We start from the raw sequence: 21,310 nt of genomic DNA, 5'->3' as shown, positions 1-21,310 counted from the left end.
GTCTTTCAAATATCCATGGCTATCTCAAAAGACCATGTCACCATGGATGACACAGTGCCAGACGTGCTGGGAAAGCATCTTGGCAGACACAGAGCCTAAGTGGGGCTCCCATAGAAGGCCCTGCACTTCCCGTTTAGCCATCAGTCTATGATTAAACCTACTGTATCATCTAAAGAGGGAATGACATATAATAAAAATAAAACTGCAGATCGCATAGACTATGGTGCAGGGCATGGAAGATGAATCAGGATTATCTTCCATGACCTAATTTTCTTTAAATGTGCTAATTATGAAACACATATTGACTATAATATGGGACCACAGGAAACACGATCCAGCAGCTCTTTTTAATGGTTATAACATATTGGTGCATAGCATTTATTAAGATAATAGAAAAATTATATAGGAAAAAAATGGTGATGAAATTCCACTCTGGTGACAACTATTTTGGAGCATTTGGAAGCCTCCCCCTGCTGTGAATAAACCGAAATGGAAGCCATGCTTAATTCCAATTGCTTGACTTGGTCCAACAGTTTCATACCAGGGAAAAGGCCGTGTTTCACTTAGAGATACTACAGACAGCGATGCACTTGGCGCCTGAGAAAGGCTTTATTCCTCTTAATCATTCATCCATTATTAAGCATGTTCTCCCTGGAGCAGTCAACCCTAAATAAATAAAATATATCCCTCCTGCTGAGAGTAAAATATAGTGTCTATCTCCTAGAGGCAACTTTTCTTGCCTTCCTAATTTGTTTATCATATTTAGTAAGTACTTTTCCCCCTCCAGATACAAAACCAACACCTGGTCAGAAAATTTATTTTGACCTTTTCCAAAATATTAACACACCCTTGAGTGTGTAGTCACTGCAACCTTGACACATTAGGTAAATGAACACAGGCACTAGGGTAGAAATTATTTCTAAAAGTCTTCATCAAATGGATTTCTGATCGTTCATTCAAAAAGTAATTAACACTTTTTAAAAAAAAACACATTTGATAAAAACCACCATGTGTATATATATGTATGTGTGTGCACCTGCGCACGTGTAAGCATGTGGTGTGTGTATGGTGTGTGTTCTACTTCACTGCAAGTAGAACACAATTCTTAAAAAGCAATGAACTAGACCCTCAGTAAATTTTTGTTGATGGCAGAAGGGGAAGGAAAAAAGGCAGGAGAAGGAAGAGAAGGAGAAAGGAAAAGAGGAAGAAAGAAAGTCTATGTTCTGTTCCCTATTTACAAAATTCTAGCTTTTTTTTTTTTTAAGTATAGTTGATTTACAATGTTGTGTTAGTTTCTAGCATACAGCATAGTTATTCAGTTATATATATATATATTCTTTTTCATTATAGGTTATTACAAGATATTAAATATAGTTCTCTGTGCTGTACAGTAGGCCCTTGTTGTCTGTCTATTTTATATATAGTAGTTTGCATCTGCTAATCCCAAAAGTCCTAATTTATTCCCCCCATCCCTTTTTCTCTTTTGGTAACCAGAAATTTGTTTTCTATGTCTGTTGGTCTGTTTCTGTTCTGTAAATAAGTTTATTTGTGTCATTTTTTAAGATTCCATACATATGTGATATATGATGCTTGTCTTCCTCTGACTTATCTTCACTTAGTATGATAATCTCTAGGTGCATTTCTGCTTTTGAATGAATTAGATTCTTCCAAGAAGAACTGGACATCTCACGTCTAGGATTTTAAAGCCTTTTTCTACATGACTACGTATAGTGTACAATATTTTTGTAGCCTTAAGATTCAGAGGAATAGTATTAAATGATCTAACATGATGCACTGAACTCCTTAACATTTTTTCTTTTAAATACTGCTTCAGTATTTCATATTTATCTACAACAGTACCTTAGCTTTTGTTTGTTTACTTGTTTGATAAGCTTCCAGTGGAAGCTTAGTCAGTCTCTTTCTCTAGGAAAATTTCAAGGGAAGTTTAATGTCTGACCCCCTTTTAAAGAACACAACTACAAGATTAATCTGCTGGGGCATCCTTTGTGGGACAAAGAGAAATGAGAAAAAGAACAAATTTTTACTCAGTGTCTCGTAAGTGCAAGATAATTTTACACAGATTATTTCATTTAATCCTTATAGTAACCTCTGAGAGTAGGTACAATTACTAACCCAGCTCACAGATTATGAAACAAAGAGAACTAGGAAATTAGCGTAGCCCAGGATTAGGTGGCTACTTAGAGCTGAATTCAAACCCAGTTTCCTTTACTCCAAACTCCTTACTGTTTATACTATACCACACTAACAATTTCCTAAATTGGGATATTTGTGATGAGAAGAAATATTGTGAATCGTCCTTCAATTGCATATTTTTCATTTTCACTTTAGGCTTTTGAAATGAAGCATCTTCCTCCTCATACACCTCTGCGATGTAACCTTCAAGGCAGAGTGGGAAACAGAACTTCTCCTACCTCTACATTAATGAATGGCTACCCTATTCCTCAGAAAAGGGAATGTTAGCACAAAACCTAGGTGCCAGGAACCTGACTGATACGTCAAACTTCATGGCTGACTTTCCTTTTAGCAACTGCAACTGTGCTTCCTTGTTCTTCAATAAATGAGAACCTGGGTGTGTGATGTGGGTTATTTACTGGGCGACAGATGGAGGCAGGAGGAAAAGAGGAAAAGGTGCATTCAGAAAAGGAAATTCAGGAGGTGATGAAGTTTTATGAAAATAAGTGAGAACAAGAAAGATCAGGAAGGGAGGAGGAAGGGCTGTCTTCACAAAGCGCCATAAAACCACAATATTATTGTGGCCACAAATACAGTTTTCTTAGTGATTAAGTGACCCTATTTCCTTTCCTGTAAAATCATTTCTCAGTGTGCAGGATCACAACTCCATCTGCGCAGTTGCTGGTTCACTGTTACACACTGTCCCAGGGTTGAAAAACAAGTTATCTGCCAGTTTAAATATTATTGACTCATTGATTAAATTCTTTTACTAGGAGTGCATGTTGTGGTAAAAGGCCAGCCTTTTGCTGTTTTTAGAATACTTACTCTAGCTGTACATGCAACTATATTATTCTCTCACTATCATTTTTCAGTTTGGTGTCACAAAGTACTGAATTTATGGTGAATCTAAGCAGTCTTCTATCAAAAAGTGTTAAGGTGATGGGAGAAATATGCAATTGTTAATCTTATGGGCTTCTGGAAAACATGAGATTGTCATGAAAATGCAAATTATCCATTTGCCTTTTTCTACACCAGAAACAAATCTCATCTCCATAGGCTTAAATAATCCCTCACATTCACATACGTATCTTTCATGAATGCCACTCATCCAAACAACTCTAAAACTACAGGGTGCAACCAATGGGCCTGTTGCAGAATAAGCCAATCGCCCAACAAAATCTGCTTAGAAGGGAGAATGATGAAGACTGGTTTGCTCGATCTATCACTCATCCTTACGAACCCTAAGTTTTAATAATAATGGCTATTAAATGGTTAACACTGAATTACTTATTAGAAACTGTCCAAAATATTTTGTCTGTAATACCTCATTTTTTTCTTCAAAATAATTCTATAAGATAGGTACTATTATAACCCCATTTTACAGATGAGGAAGGTAAGGCAAAGCTACCTTGGGAAAAGGAACTTGCCCAAAGTCATACACTGGGCATTAGCCAAGCTGAGACTTGAATACAAGATTTCCTGACTTCAAAGCCCTGCCACACTGCTTTACTGGTACCCCTGAGAGGTAATGGCAATTGTCACAGTCCTTCCAAGACAGCTCTGAGCTATTTAGGACAGACTTTTCACACAACCTAGGGCAAACAGGTCAAAGGAAAAGCTATCTAATGCCAACTCATCCAGCACTCGCCATGCATGGGTAAAAGCCTCAATACCATTTTTTTCAAGAAAACAAAGATCCTTCTTGGAAATAGAATTCCAAGTGATATATTTGTTGTATTTTTCACAATGAAAATGCATTCAGATATGTCTTCCCTGGTTTCACATTACCTTCTCTGCCAGCATCCAATTAAAACAAAGGCTGCAAGTTTCCATTAGCCTCAGGTGGGTGTGGGGCTGACACTCGGGAGTTCTTTGTGCAGGTGTGCTGACAAAGCCCTCATCTGGCTTTATGAATACTTCAAACCTCAAAACAGCCTACAGTATTTTTTGCCTTTAGAAAAATCTTAATGTCTGATGACTCAGACTTCCCTAAGAAGTCAGTATACAGACTTTTCCGTAAATAAATATACATATAAATAGATAGAAATAAATAAGTAAAACGGAAAGTTCAAAATCCCACAGTGAATTATGTCTGTGATCTGGTATTTTGAATGTGTGTTGTCTGCCTGTCTCCTGAAAGGCCAGGGAGCATGGTTACCGGGGGTTTGACCCCTACTCTCCCGGGAAGGGCTCTTATAGTCACGTAATGGTAACACGTTTCCTGGGGTTCTCTGGGGAGCATAATATTGAATTGTTTCTAATAATATCTGTCACTTATTGAGTGCTTACTCTTTTCCAAGCGCTTCTCAAGTTTTGAAATATTTCTAATCAGTATACATCTTAACAATAATAGGCCTTTATATCCATGGCACTCATGCTGCCTGAATCTTTAAATTTCTACTTTTTACCTGTCTCTGCCTGCTTTTATGCATGGATTTTATTTTGATGTGAGCTGATTTTCCCTAAATGAGACAAAAAGAATCCACGAGTGCAAAGGTCAACAATGCCCTTTCTTTTCATGGGTGTCACTGACTGATCCATTTTTAGGAAATAGCATTCTCTTCTCTCTCACCACTCAAGATGCATGTGGGTCTTGTAAGCCTTCACCACCAAAGTGGCCAAGAAGAGTGCAGAGACACCACCAAAATATCTGGTAGTAATCTGACATAGTCTGCACAAGCATCAAAAATTCTTCATAGTACCTTGTTGAGTTTTTAAATTCATAAGCATTTTGCATTCTAGTCTATAATATAATAACTATGTTTGTTTTACTGTAAACAGTAAGAAATTTCTCCCTAGACTCTATAAATAAAAATTTCTCCCTAGACTCTATAATAAAAATAAAAATGTACCCTACATTTAAGCCCAGGTATACATAGCCCTCCAAACACTGCCGTGCTTCTGGGACTACAAGACTGTAGTCAAAAAGCATGGATTGTGTGTCATTTTTTATTTTAAGGGACAATGACCTATAGCTAATGGCAAAATTGAGAATCACTAGCACTATCAGCATTTAATTGGCTGACACAAATGTCTACATGCGTTCTACCAGAGCAGATGCAAAGCAACTTTCACCAAAATGAATCTTCTTTTTTTTCCCAAATGCCTTCTACATTATAAATTGATGGTGAATTACTCCAAGAGAAAATTCCGAAGACCACATTGAGCACTTTTTTGTGAAAAAGTTCTGATGCTGACTCAGGTTTACCAAGATGGATGTTAAAGGTCTAAGAGGTACAGAATCCTATTCCTTACCAAGAAGCTACTTTTACATTTTTCCTAACTCTGGAATAGAAATCTCCTCCAAGAACATAATATTCCTTCTCGTACGCCTTTCTCTTATTTCTTCTTTTCCTTCCCTTTCCTTTCTTATTTACATTGTCCAGTACAGACGAACTATAAGGCTCTAGTTTATCACTAGGAGACTCCAGTCTGAATTTCTTTTTTAACTTCATGCTTCAAATTATATAAAGTGAATCAGTATCTTGTTTCTTCTGTAAGTTTAAAATGATTGAGTTAGAATTTACTTATGGGAGAGATTCCTATAGGAATAAGGAGGCAGCAAAACATGGAATGGAAGTTCAGAGGACTAGGCTTGTCTGGTCCTGATATCTGTTAATACAGGGACCTGGCTTCCCCACCTATCAGATAAGATCAATAATAATGTACCCATAATTTCCTTGCAAATAAGGCAGCTTGAGTTAATTTCAAAGTATTGAGCTAACTATGCTCACGTGCCAGAGCTCCTGGTTTCACTTCCTGGCTGGGACACAGGGCTAAGATACCTCCAGGCAATGAGACTATGAATTCAGCAGGGGGGTTTCTCAGAGAATACAGAACAAAACCCTTTCCTGAAGACCCTGATACCATGTTGAAAGCGGGCGTGCCTGGAGGCTACTGCTTCCTCCAAACACAGGGTAATAAGCACAAACACTGTGCACAATGTCCTCACCTGGGTCCGGCGGCATACAAACACAGGAAAATTGAGTGTTGTAGCCCACTTTGAAGTTGGAGTTGATGGGGTAGTAATCAGCTAGCTTGATCATCTTCTTGAAAGCATCGTAGATAAAGATGAAGCTAATCAGAGAGGAGAAGCCCTCTTCGGTGAAGCGCGTGAAATACTGAACCAAGAAGCTGGCGTCGGTGGCCACCAAAATGAAGCACAGGAAGGCTGACCACAGGCCAATCCAAAGGCGAAACTCCAAATAGTCAAAATTATGGTCCCTGCAAAGAAGACAGGTATTTAGACTCCACTTCCATGGAACACAAAGAATAATGTAAAACTGAGACAGGAGGGAAGGGGGCAGGGCACAGCCACTCAAGGAATGACAGCAACCAAAATTGTGGAAGAGTCACCTCCTAGTTGGCCTTGAGGATTAAGAGGTTTGACTTCTAATAGATCTTGAGCTTCATTATATGCTCATCGTAACAGCCTGATCAAATAACATGCCCGCAGGCACCAGGACAGCCCCAAGGCTAACCGCAAAGGGCCAAAGAATGGGTGGTGCTGGGAATCCCAGCCCCTTCCCCAGGGCAGCTGGATTGATCCCACCTGTAGGCTGTGAAGCTACTGAGACCCTAAAAAGTGACACCATGTCTAGTGGCCCTTTGTGCTCTCTCTCCCCTTTGGAGACGGCCCGCACACTGTCTGTGGAGTGTATACCTACTTTTACTTTAACCTGAGCACCCAATTCCCACACCTCTTTCCTTGCCTTTCTCTTGCCTTACACTCTCTCTCTAAATAAATCTACCTTAACTCAACGGTGGCTTGCACTTGAATTCTTTCCTGTGTGAAGCCAATGACCAGGGGCTTAACCAAGACCTGGGACTCGGCTCTCCTCACACCCCACAACCATTTTCCTGCATCAAAACCACTGAATGACTGTAGAATGACTGCTAAAAATACAAGATCATTTTAGCCTCAAGATATAAAGCTCATTCTTGATTTTATCTAGAAAGTATCACCTTTAAGAATTTGGTCTAGTGATATTGGGCTACCATAAAGAAATAATTCCAGAAGTTTGGGAAAAGCACAAAGAAAATAATCATACCATTGAATGTAAATAACTCATTGATTTTCTCATTCAAAAAATATGATCCCTGTCTTCATGGAGTTCATAGAATAAACAATTTGAAAGCATAATACTGGTAACCAGCATGTGCTTAATAAATGTTTATGAGCATTACTGGTTAAGGAAGACACTGAAATAAATATGTTCCCTGTCTGTCCCCAAGTCATCCAAGTCTACTGAGGAAGACTCACTGATAAACAGAATCACACTGCAAAATACTGAGTGATACCTAAGGGTTCCCACCAAGCATCACAGAAGGAGTAACTAATTCTGGGGAGAGATGAACTTTCATTAAAAAACCTCAAAGGTATTTAAGGATATGCAGGAACTTTCTGGACAGACCAGGGAGGGTCTGGCCAGGAAGAGGAAAGAGTGCTGAAAAAGGCATGCAGCATGTGGCTGCACACAATGCTCCCTGCGGACTGAGCGCCGCCACCACAGGGAGGTGGGTCAGATAAGCGGCCTATGGGCAGATCAATAAAGGCTGCATTGCCAGGTTACCACCAGAGACTAACGCTGGTCAGGAAGCTTCCCACAGACATGACACCCTCTGCTGGAGTCGTGTGTGAAAACTCTTGTGGCCACCTTTTCTGTCTGTGCCTGTCCCACAGCAACCTTAGAACAGGCCACCTCCATCTAAGCAGGCCACTGTTTTTCGATGCCCTTTTCACTTCTTACAAGTAAATTAGTTCCAGATTCACACTGAGGAAAAGATGGGTCAGGTGTTCACATTTTAGCATTTCATACTGATTGCATTTCATACTGATTCTTTTAAAATTATGTGGACAGTGCTTTAAAATATTTTTTTTTCCTCATCATCTGTGATGAAAAAGCAGAGAGGGGTAGTCACAGTTTCTGCACAAGAAAAAAATAAATCAAGGACCATGCACGCCCAAAACTCTACGGCCTTGCTTTTAGACAATGAGTTTCGGTAACTGTTAGCCATGTATTTTAATGCTTTCCCAAAGGCCTCGAACCTACACCTTCACCATCAACAACCCAGGCTGGGCCACCAAGAAGTCCCTGCCTGATTCTTGTAAGAGCCTCCTTACTAATATTCATGCTATGAGTCCCTGCTCAAAGCCATTTTCCACATCACAGCCAAAATGACCTTTTCAAATGTAAATCAGATGTCCCAGTTTAAAACCTTTTGGTGACCTTGCACTGCTCTTAGAATAAAACTCAAATTTTCTACCTAGCTCTGTGCCCAGCACATATAAGTTAAATACAGACTTCAGTTAGTTAAATACAAATTTGCTGGATGAATTAAGGCATGCCTGGCTTAGGACTGATAGAGACAATTACTGTCACTGTAACCAGGTGATGAGCAACTGAAAATTTTACTGATATTAGAATTAAAAATTGCTTAGATTTTGTGTGTCCACTTGGCTGACCCAAGAGGTGCCCAGATATTGGGTCACACATTACTCGGTGTTTTAGGGTGGTTTTGATGAGATTAACATTAAAATTGGTAGACTCTGAGTAAAGCAGATTGCTCTCGATAATGAGGGTGGGCCTCATCCAATCAGCTTCTCAACTGAATAGAACAAAAAGACCAGTTTCCCTCAAGTAAGAGAGCCCTCCCCAGTGGACAGAGCGCCTCTGGGCCTGACCTGTAACATGGGCTCTTCCCAGTTCTCTGGCAGACAGCCTTGGAACTGGAACTGGAGCATCAGCCCTCCTGGGTCTCCAGCCTGCTGGTCAACCCTGCACGTTTTGGACTTGCCAGCCTTAATAACTGTGTGAGCCAGTTCCTTATCACAAGTCTCTTATATATGTGCATACACATCCTATTGGTTCTATTTCTCTGGAGAATCCTAATACAGACACCCATTAGCCCAACATGCCTCACTTTAGAGATGAGGACACCAAGGCCAATAGAAACTAAGTCATTTATCCAAATGTGATGTTTTAACAGCAGAGCTAGACCAGAAACCAAATTTCTGTGCTCTTAGACCAGTCCTTTTAAAAATTACACCATGGTTCCTCCTGTCTGATTTGTATTTAGCTCATGATAAGGTGCGCTTTAAAGTCACTGTCCTTTGTTTCCCTCTTCTCACCAAATGACACAAATTGGAAGACCATTACCAAAGCAGGAGATGAGTAACACTTAGGTTGACAGTTACCTTCTACAGATTTCCTGAAACCTTTCTGAAGACATCTTTTGCATTTCCTCACAGTTCCCTTTATGTCTGGAACCCTAGAGTCTAATCTTATGCATGTCTTTGTGAGATAAGTAGACTCTAGAAAAAGTTAAATTCTAGGAATTTGAGATAATTTACATTATTCCACAATGAGTCAGTCTCAGAGCTCAGAAACAGTTTTATTACTTCTGAGCCAACAGACTTTTTTGTTAAAATAAAGTTTTAAACAATTACCTAGTTTTGCCTCCCTAACAAGATGAAAGTTAGAGCAATCTTAATTTGTTCTAAGAATGCTAATGGTTGTTTACAGAACAGGATGAGAAACAAATCTACTCACCAGCTAATGGTCAGGAACACCACCAGTTTAAGTACAAAGGAAAGAAGTGCGTGTATAAACTTAAATCTTAGGACCTAAACAATAAACCGAAATAGCTGCTCTAAAATACTTAAATATTCCCAGAGTGGCTTTGTAGGAAAAATTCAAACAAAATCACTAATACCAACAGTACTCCATTAGGATATATTTACAGCAGCAAGAAGATAGAGGAATAAAAGATGAGAGGCTTTTTTAAGCAAGCCGACCAACAGTAATAACTATAATAAAAAGCAATGTTACATCCAGTAAGACTATCGGTCCCTTTGGTGCCAAGTTTAAATAGCAATTAAGTTATAAAAATTTACAAGTTATAAAGAGGAAATGATACTAGAGACCGAAGAAACTATGGTGAGTTAAAAGGAGAAAATGACTGTATATCCTTTTGGTAACACTCTTTCTAGATATTTTAAGTGATAGTTTTGAGCAGCATAAACCCAAGGGTACAGACAAAGTGAAAAATTCACAATGAAGCATGCTTCAGAAATCAGTATCTGGCAAATAAACATAAACCTCCTAAGTTAAATGAATAAATCCAGTAATTTAATAGAAGAAAATCATAATTTGAAGGCCTATAAATTGTTCAAAGACTGTAAGAAAGAAATTATTAAATGACTGAATGACAATTATACAGGCTAAAATCCAACTTCAGTTATGAAGGTTCTACAAGGCTTAGAATGCATTGTTAAATTTCCTTTCAGATTCTTCCCTGAAGAAAAGGAAAAGGAATCTAATTCTCTATTATTGCGATATAATGTATGAAAATAGTGCACAAGAGACTGCAGAATTGGAAAAACAAAACCACAAGTGTTTTGGGGAAAGGTGTGAGCTATTCCTTCATTCTGCTACTAATTTTAAAAGGTGACAGTGTATCATTCATATTCCTTCCTGATTCTCCAGTTTATTGGGGAAATATTAAAAGCTGTATTCTTAGTCAGAGATAAATCTGTGAATTACGTGGAGTTACTGTTTGAGTCCACTGAATTCACACAACAAGAATTTACCTATTTCTCAAAAAAAAAAAAAAAAGTAAAATATGATGGGAAAAATCTGGGCAAAACATAGTAAAACAGTGTCTTCCCTGAAGGACTTCTCAGATCCCTTCGTAAGCTAAAATGAATTACCAAGGGCGGGATAATATAATCTATAATATACAGCACTTACCAGATCTACTGGGATGACAGAGCTCTTTTTTTCTTTTTTTTTTTTTTTAATGGAACATCTATTGGAACCAGTAAATGAGAAAACCCATTTTGGGAAATAGTGATCTACACAAGTAGTCTGTATCTAGACAAAATATTAGCACTGCTACGAGGATATGTAAGCAAATGATACACAGCATCATGCATAAAAGAATAAGGTTTGCCACCTAAGTGTCACATGTTAGCCAGTGACGACTTTAAAGCAGAGTTTGTCAAATGTTTCTTGTTGCTTTACAACTATTTTCAAATAAATCATTTGAAACTATGTTTAAGTTTCCAATTATGATGAAATAGAAGGGAAAGTGAGAATGGAACTTGCTTAGCAAAAGGAAATAATCTCTATCCTACAATTATCTAAAGCAAACCAGAATGCAAACATTTTCTGTAGATTAAGGCTCTGATCACATTACATCCAATAAATCTTTCTGCAAAGATGTGCCTGTTTGTTCCTGTTTATAGTACGTGCTTGTTTAATCTTTCCATAAAGGCTTTCTTGTCTCACACAATGTTTTTTTTTAAACATATAAAAACTGTTTGACTCTTTTTATAAACTGACATGAGCAGAACTCTTTCCAATGGTCTTCTGAGAATTATGATAGAGAGATTTGCAGTAATGATCTACAGAAAACATGGAACTTTAAATTCCTGAGAGACCCTCATTTATGTTCTCAATCCAGTTTTCAAAAAACTAGCTTTAAATCCTCATTTCCTCCTCTATCTTGAGATCATTTTTGATGGCACACACAGTTTCAAAGCCTGTTGTATGAGTCCTTAATTCCATGAGGCATTAAGTAGGTAATGACATTTCTCTAACATTAAAATTCTAAAAAATGTATAACAACAGAAGTATACAGCACTTCCCACAAGGAGTGGTAACAAGTCGTATGAAATTCTGCAATCTGGGGACTGAGACCTGCCAGTAAAGGCAATTCTCTCTTAGAGGTATCAAGTTCATTAGAAAGAGGCTGGAATACCCAATTTGATTTTGAAACTGTGTGCAAATGTGGCCACTTGGATAATTTGCTTAACTCCATTTTTTCCTTCTTAAAATGATCCATCAATTTCTAAAAGAAAAGATCAGTATCACAACTCTCACGCCCATTAGTCATGTCTAGTGAGTCCGTAAGAGGCGTAGGCTCTGGAGTCAGAACGCAAGGATTCAAATCCCAGCCCTGCCAACGACTGGTGATGCAACTGCCAACAATTTACTCACCCGCTCCATGCCTGCTTTCTCACCTAGACAACTGCACACGGTCCCTACCTCATAGGACAGCTACAAGAAATAAATGAGGGAGTACACGAAACGTGCTCAGGCTAATAGTCGGTATGTGGTCAGCACTCAGTAAATGTTAGTTATTACTCAGTTGAGTCTAGAAATGGATCTGGAGTTCAGAATGCTGGAATGGGGGTGAGGAGCAGTAGAGCATCCAGTCTCTTTCATAGACGAGACATGTGACCTTGACAAGTCATTTCACTTCTCTGGCACATGAGAATCACAGCAGGAGATGGAAGGCGATCTCAAATGAGATTCTCAGGAAATTTACTAGACTATGTACAGAGGCGTCAGTAACAGAAAAATGGCAAGGTACTCGGGGACTAGCACCATCGGGAAGCCATTTCTACCTCCCTGCTTGGAAAGGCTACAGAACAGGAATAGGCAGCAGAGCCTGGTGAGGGCAAGGGCCAGGGTGGAGGAGCCACCTGACAGGGGCTGAACTCAGAGGACAGCTGGGCAAAGCCGAGAGCGAGAGCTGAGGGTAGGCGGGTGCACCCTGCCCTCCCCACCTTCCTGTGCTCCTGGAGCTCTGCTGCAGCCAAACCCAGCAGGAAGCCAGAGGGCCAGGGAAGACGACTGTTGCAGTCCACAGGGTCCACCTCCCGAGACACAAAGCAGGACAAGAAGGCAGAGAATGATGGGCTGGAGCGAGAGGTAATGCGGCACCTGGGCCTCAGATGAATCAAAGGTGTGCTGGACCACCTAGTCTCCCAGGGCCTCGCAACCTCCAAATCCTCAAATCCCCGTGATTCTGCTCTCCCCATTTACTATCCTCTGCTCCAGCTAGGCGTGCACGCTCTACAATTAGACAGTTCTAATGTACAGGTAGATGTGTATGCACATACTTGCTGAAATTAAACAGAAGTCTCTCAAAAACGAGAACGGGTCCTGTGCTGCTCAAAATCGTGAGTGGCTGGCCAGCAAACAGGCAGAAGACAGCTCCAGAGACAGCAGTGCCCAGGAAACTCTCCAACACGCCCTAATAGAAAGAAAACAGAGGTGTTAAAAGAAGAATATATTTTTTCTTTCCATGTGTGATGTCACTAAGGGAATTAAGCCACATGAATATGCTATTAAAAGGGCTATCGCAAACATACCAAACAAATGTAAAGGATAAAGATTCTTACCAATATGAGTGTTATCTTTTATTTCACCATACATACAATTTAGTCATTCCTGCCTACTCCCAGGGTTGAACTGCTCACCAAAACTATAACGCCTGTAATGAATGACTAGTGGTTGACTGTAGCAGGCAAAGGGTGACTCTGATCCACTTTAAAAATATTAATTGAAGCTTCTATACATAAAATCCCACTATATAATCTCACCAAGTGTGCAGAGGTGACATTACTTTTGGTGGCGTTTTTCTCCTCTGTGGTTTCAGTGTTTGTTTTAGCCGGATTTCACCTTGCACATAGCAAGTACTTATAAATAGCTACATCTTATGCAAAAAAGCTATTTTCTCTGAACAAAAGCTTTTCCAGTGGAGAGGGGAGCAAAGGGGACACAGACAGTGATTTTCCCACTGTTCTGCAATCTCTAAGACATCAATTCCAAAAAGTATTCCTATTACATATTCATTGTCCAATGTCCAACTTACACAAGAGCTTTAAATTACTTCACCTCTAGAGGAAATAAATGTGCAGGGACATGGATAATCAAACCTTTGTGGCCACATCTCCCTGTAGGTATTTCTCTGGAAATCAACCCATTATTTCCCTTCAGTGTAACAAGAACAAACAAACAAGAGCTATCAAACATCACTGACTAACAAAATTATCCTCACTTCTTAGTCACATCATTTAGGACCAATACCTCAAACTAGCCTGTTTCCTATATTCTTTTTTCATCACTTCAAATTTCAGGTAGAAAAATCACATATTTATTTGTAGGAAGGTTCTTTTGTAAATTTAAAATACTACTTCATCAAAAGATGGTTTTTAATAACATAAAAAGACAGATCCTTTGTTCATACGTAAGGCTACACATCTGAACCATAAAACCTGTAAGATAAAACATTTTTCAAGTGAGTAAATGAAGACATTCTATAGCTTTAAAAGACACAAAAAATATACTTGGTGGTAGATGAATTTACATGGCAGAGCAAAACTGCATGATCCTGGTAACTATATGTGTAAATACTGAAACAGTAATAGGAAGAGCCCCCTTTTCAATTGCACAATAAATTACCTGTTCGTGGAAGTGTGATTAATGTTTACTTAAAACAAACCACCTCTTAATCTAAATTACCCTCTGACTTGAGCAGGGTGGATTTCCGGGGAATGGGAGGTGGCCCTCAGTCATTTACTCTGCCCCTACCAGTTAACCTAGCCACCTGTCAGCCTCACTAAGTCACCTACTTTCACTGCCCGCAAAGTTCTCCGGCAATGTTTCATTCCCTTATCATATAATAGACCCACAATCATTATAAATAAACAGATTTTTAAAAATCAGCTCACAGAACCTAACACATGAAGTGCTATCCCCACTCCAAAGCCACCCCAGGAGACCCTCATTATAATGATCACCCGAAATATTTTTTACACAGCTTCAGAGCCAGCAATGTTCTCTTTAGGATGACATTGGCCATAGCATATCCTTCCCTCTTTTAAGGGTAGAATTCAACTGGGAAAACAGACAAAAATCCCTGAGCACAGCACTGTGTGATAATGGGGTGGGGGTGAGGATAGGGCAAAAAAGCGAGAGTGGACAACTAACAAGTGAGCAGACACGTTCTGAACAGCTCAGCACAGCTACTTCCATCCAAGATGTCTGGGTTTGAAGTCCGGCAGGAGGGTCTGGTAAGAGGACCCCATTTACTAAATGTGAGCTCTCCGCATGGCTGAAGGGTACCCTCGTGTTATTTTACAGCCATCTCATACATACTCATTGTATTCCTCAGGGGACAGAAAGCAGAATAACAAGCAAGGCTAGCAGCACTGGGCGGCACTTAGGCAGAGAAGAGAGAAAGAGGTTCCCCTGTGCCCAACACATAGTGTTAGTCTTGATCTCTTACATGTGAAGAGACTGAGATTCAGAGGGTTAAATGATGTGAACAAATCCGCCCTCACTGTGGGACAGTGAGTGTTTGGAGTATGCGTGCCTGTCCAACCATGACTGCACCCTCGGCAAAGAGAAAAGATGTGCCTTTGGCTGGGATTTCCTGAGACTTGCAGTTTTTCACCTCCTGTGCGCTGACATTGGGCTTTTATTTTATAGTTTATCTTTCCTTTTCATGAGTTATTTTAGTGTGCGTAACATGGAAGCGGAAGGACTGGAAGGCTCCGAGGGGCAGGACAAGACACACTCGGGGCACATGTGATAGGCAAAGTTTCACTGTATCGTTCTTCATCAAGCGTGGAGGAGTGACTATTTCTCCTCACTATGGCAGGGTCACACTACAGCCCACCCTGGGTGTAAGGGAGAACATGAATGAAGAAAGGAGGAATGCGGGTTAAGAATTCTCCACTTGATTGGATGTGGCTATAACGTCTCTGGGGGGCAAGGGCAGGGTCTCTGGTAACATCCCTGTTTCTCTTTCTCCCATCACTGTACACCATCCCTCCTTGTGCTCTGTGGGCACCCAGCAAATGCTAAAGGAATTGAAGAAGATGCCCAAATCATACTCTAGGTCCCACTTATCAAAGACCAACAGCCATCAGTTAAAGATAACAAGTAATCTCTTTGAGAGATTGGCTTTGACTTATGCAAGTTAAAAAGGTGCCTACTAAAAGGTAGATTATTTTTACTTCAGCTCGTGATCCTTTCCTAAGAGCTACAGTTTCCATTCTGTTGCTGACAATTTAGAAACAGAGACAGGTGATTTATTATACACACTGCACTGGAAACTTGCTTAAACTTAGCGATGTTTCCAGCTTTTCTGAGAAAAGAACTATTTTCACCACATTTTGACATGTTGCTCTTGACAATACAGACATTTTGAAAATAATCTTATGCAATGAATAATGTTACTTTAACTGTAATTAGAATTTACAGCAATTTTAAAGGTGAACTATCAAAAACCCCTTTTCTGATTTATTATATTCAGTGTGTTCACTAATATAAAAAAAAAGGAATATGTGGATGTGTGTATTTTTCACAAAGACGCTTCTGCACCTGATTTCCCACAGAGAAACAAATTCCCTAGCAGTTCATAAGGATGGAGACGGCTGAGCTTGGAGGGGTGGCAGAATCAGGTGCCTAAGAGCACTCCAGCTACATTTTGGTTTGACTTTTATTTTATCCCATTTCTGATCAGGTGTGTCCACTGTGGAACAGAAGAAAGAGCTAACAACTGGCCTAGATTGCTCTGCCACCAAAGAGCTGATGATCACTTAACCTCTTTCAGTTTTAGCTTCTTCACATAGGAGGAAAACATCACAGCAATATAGTGCAACAAAGGACTGTGGAGTCAGACGACCGCAGGCTGGCACCGAGACTGTACCATTTACTCCACCGATGACTTCAAGGAAGTTACTTAACCTCTCTATGCACTATACCATTTGTGTGAACATTAGATTAGATAATGCATGTAAAGTGCTTAACACAGTCTTTGCTGGATATGTTTTTATACATCATGTATCTGTTTCGATACAAGATGAGAGTCTCTTCCAAGGTCTCTCACAGGTGGCCCGGCACAGAGAGCATGGCTTGGAGTCTGGGATATCTGAGTTTAAATTCAGCTCCACCAGTCATCAACCTCTCTAACTCCTAATTTTATCCTCTGTAAAATAATGGCTATTTCACAGGATAACTATTTAGATTAAGTAAGACAATATTATATAAAGAGCTACAAATAAAGCAGAGATACAATAAAATGCCGGTTCCCTTTTCTCCCTGCTTCTCACCCCCTTCCTCCCAGTCTGCTGCTATTACTTCTCCGTCTTTCAAGAGAGGAAGGAGATGGAGACAGATAGTCAAAAGGGGCAACATGGGAAGAAAAGACGAAGATTAGTCTCCAGGGGATAAAGGGAGAGGGAAGCTTCTACAGATTCTCAGTGTTTCCCAGAGCCAACTCCAAACCAGCAGAAGCCTGAGAGGGTGACGTTCCGGCCACTGACTGAGTGCTGCTCCTCCTTATCCCCTGTTACTAGACAAGCGGAGTCAACCAGAGTAAAACAAGGTCGTTTGTCTTCCTTTACTGCAGTGAAGTCAAAATCCACATCTAAAACAACTTGCAAATAGTTTTCTGTTTACATGATGGGATGAAGTTAAACCAAAGATGATCCTTGTTTTACAAAACAGCCAAGAAAATCAACCCAAGTCTCATAACAGAAAAATCAAGCACGAAACAAATCTGACCACAGGAACAAGACTCTTATAAAAAGAAAAACGCAAATGTTGGTAGCACCAGCATTTTGTCTTTGAGCTACTTGTGCCAGGAGCTGCCAGGGCCGTCACAGCTGTCATAGCTAATGCAAAGCAAGCACATTCAAGATGATAAAACATTACAAATTAAAATTTCATGCTGTCAACTTTGACTTTATCGCAATTTAGTATCTTCCGTATCTTCATACAACACTAAAGCATGACCTTTGTTGTTCTATGTCCTCTTTATTAAGGAATATATCATTTGGATTAATAATTAATCCAAATGCAAAACTGTGTAAGAAAACAAAAGTCTATTTCTTCTATTTAACAATTTTCAATCAAGTAAAACTTCAGAAAGAAAATATTTTGGTGACAATAAATGATAAAATAGTCACCAATATTCCTGCTGAATTTCAAACCTCTATTTAAAAAATTAAAATGTTTTCTAATCATTAAAAAGAAATTTCAGCCCACGTTGGCGATAATCTACACAAACTGCACAGAATGTTGAATAATAAAATTCAGTGTCTCTAGATGAGTCTTTGACTCTGAAATTTAGCCAAGAAAAATGATGCAGCCTAATGCCATTTAAACACATCCACTGGAAATAAGCAGACAAATCTGAATTACCTGCAGGAGTTTTGATGTCAGGTCCCCAACATTAACCAAGCCATATGATCAAAACTAAGTGGAGAAATGATGCAAATATCTAAATCAAATTTGGGTCACATGAGAATTATCTGGGAGGGTTTATTTTTTTTAAGGGAAAAAAATACTGATTTTTTTACCTCCACTCGGAACAATTAAATCAGGATCTCTGAAGATCAGGACTGGGGAATTCATAGTTTTTCAAAGTTCCCCAGGTGATTCTCAGATGGTCCAAATATGCGATGTAGCCATTCAGGCAACCTCCCTTCCTCTTTCAAAATAAGGACCACCTGCTAGCATTGTCAATGATCGATCGGTGGTTACACAAACCATTCATCTACACTGGGGAAGAAGACTGGATATACAACCCTCATTTTTTATTTCACCTGTGTAGCTACAGACTATAAATCAGTGATTTCTGTCCTGACAGATCACAGCTGCCAAATCCTTACTGCCATCTAGTCTGCCTAAAAGTGCTTGGTCGTCATCCACAGGATTGCTGTTTACACTGCCCAGCAGGAACCGAAAAAAGAGGGAAGACTTAAAAGACAAATTATCTCTCTGCTTGAAGCAAAGTACGAGCCAAGGTCTTTACCAAAGAACTTCAGTTCCAAGTCCAATGGAATGGATGAGCAAGAAAGGGAGGCTTTAAAATACTGTTTTGTTTGAAGAGCTGTGAATGCGTACCTAGACCAGCTGAAGTTCCCAAACATCAAATACCAGTATAACCTTACACACAAATCAATTCCAGATGGTCGAAAAATGTAAATGAAAACATAAAAGAACAAAGATATGTGGGTAAATATTTTTCTAATCTTGGGGTGGGAAAGCCTCTCTAAATATATAACAAATATAAGAAACTATAAAAGATTGGGGATTTTGACTACATAAAAATTGAAATCTTTATAGCAAAAGAAATCACAAATAAGGTTAAAAGACATAAGGCAGACCTAGGAAAAAATATATTTGTGATATTTCGGATAAGCAAAGGGAAAATATCCTTAGTATACAAACAGTTCTTACAAGTCAATGAGACAAGAAAATGAATGCCCAAAAGGAAAATATTCCAAGAGCACAGATGTAAAGAGGCAGAGGTAAGCAATAAAAACGGAAGGATATTAACCCTCACTAAAAATCAAAGACATTGAAATTGAGTAAGAATGAGCCAAGGGGGGAGTGATGGGTACAGCTCAGTGGTAGAGCACATGCCTAGCATGCATGAGATCCTGGGTTCAATCCCCAGTGCCTCCACTAAATAAATAAACCTAATTACCTCCCCCCACCAAAGTAAACAAATAAAACTAGATTGCTTTTTTTTAAAGTCATTAAAAAAAAAAAGAAGAAGCCATCATTTTTTCAACCCAAAGAATGACAAAAATGAGAATCTGAAACAAATTCTGTTTTTGCAAGAGTGTGGGCAAGCCAGCACTCTGGTCCATTACTGGCAGAAGTATAAACTGGTATAACCTTTGTGGAGTGTAATCTGAAATAAATATCAAAAATAAAATATATCCTGCAATCACATTCTACTAGGAATCTACTCTGAGGTGATTACAAAGAATGAAAATGCAGTTAAGCACCAGGTTTGTTTATAAATGAAAAATACTGGAAAAAACTGAAAGTCTACTAATAGAGAATTTATTTAGTAAATTAGAGCACATGCATCATGTGTATAAATAGAGGCAGCCATTAAAAATGATGTTCAAGATCCAAACTGAAGAAGAAAGATTTTCATGAAATGCTAGTCATGTTATGAAACAGAAGGCATATGATCTCATCTACATAAAATCCTATGTGCCGATCTGTTTACACGTGCATTGCAAGATGTATGGAAAGATATTCATGAAAATGTTAATAATGGCTATTTCTAGGTGATCGCTTCAACGGCAAAATTACCTTCTATGTAGTGTTTCTGTATTGTTCGAATTTTCTACAATGCATAATTATATCTTATTAAAAATAAAGCCATTTTAAAGTAATTTCAAGCCAAACACAAAATAATTTTAGAATTTAGCAGTGTTTGGGATCCCCAACACTGCCCAAATGGTATCATTTTCTGATCACCAAGAAAATAAGGTTGACAAAGGTCTTTCAAACAAAAAAAAACAACCAAAGAAGGTTCTTTCTAGTAAGTGAAATTTGGTTTTAAAAAAAAATCACTTAACTTCAATTGAACAAAACTTGTACAGAAAATGAAGCAAATTATTTAAATCTCCTTCCAGGGAAAAAGAATGACCAGTACACCTTGGAGGCAAGTAAGCAATGCAGTCCTCTAGTTTGTCACTAAAAAGACATTTATTTTTGCTTACCAAAACAACCTAATTGGATCATTCCAACAGGCTACCTAACTTTTTGAAACTGGAATAGGTTTCTGGTGCAGATTAACATGCTACCTTTTATTTTCACTTCAAGGAAGAAATGCACTTTGGCACCATTATATTACATTCAGGTAAGGTGAAATTAGTATACAGTCCTCATGTAGTAAAGCCATTATCAGTTGCTTTAATTCTGCTGTTATAAATTGCACGTGATAAGCTTCATAAAGATTTGTCTATATTATTGAGGAATATCATATTTGAATAAGAAATGATCCACTTCCAACTCAAGGAGATTGATTCAATAGTCTCAGCCCAGCAGGATGTTAAAATAAAGCCTCAAATTCGGAGATGCCAGCTATAAATGTTGCTTATTATGAAATCAGTTCCCTTAAAATGTGCTGTTAGGCTCCATAAATATCTGGAAATTCAGAGAATTCTGAAAACCTTACTGTATTCTTTTGCTAAAAGTCTTGTGAAAATAGAATTATATTTACTCCTGAAAAAAAAATTTAAATGACTTTCTTCACTTGATCTTCTCTCTACACTGTGCTCATTCAAAATCAACAATGTTGATTTAAATTAAGGCACTTTTCTGTGTTCCATAAAGCTAAGAACTTTTAAATAACACAAAGACTGGCCACAAAGTATGAAAAAAGTATTCCTTATATCAGTGTCCTACCCATAGGCTAAGCTATCCATAAGTATTTGTTAAATTGACATTTAACAATTTAATTAAAAGCATCTAAATGAATAGAACAGTATGCCTACTTGGCA

The 21,310-nt window shown here is 38.8% G+C and overlaps 1 protein-coding gene across 6 annotated transcripts in view; it reads right to left on the bottom strand.

Moving 5' to 3' along the window:
- Positions 1-21,310, bottom strand: part of SLC4A4 (solute carrier family 4 member 4) — a 310,190-nt gene that overhangs the window by 66,278 nt on the left and 222,602 nt on the right. For all 6 annotated transcript variants that reach the window (XM_064485250.1, XM_064485254.1, XM_031470303.2 and 3 more), the window contains 2 exons: positions 13,106-13,239; positions 6,146-6,417 (listed from right to left, as the gene is read on the bottom strand). In XM_064485250.1, the coding sequence (XP_064341320.1) occupies positions 6,146-6,417; positions 13,106-13,239 (406 nt within the window). The remainder of the gene's footprint in view (positions 1-6,145; positions 6,418-13,105; positions 13,240-21,310) is intronic.

This window comes from Camelus dromedarius, chromosome 1 (genome assembly GCF_036321535.1).
Source record: "Camelus dromedarius isolate mCamDro1 chromosome 1, mCamDro1.pat, whole genome shotgun sequence".
NCBI lineage: Eukaryota > Metazoa > Chordata > Mammalia > Artiodactyla > Camelidae > Camelus > Camelus dromedarius.
This window is presented reverse-complemented; position numbering and strand designations above follow the sequence as displayed.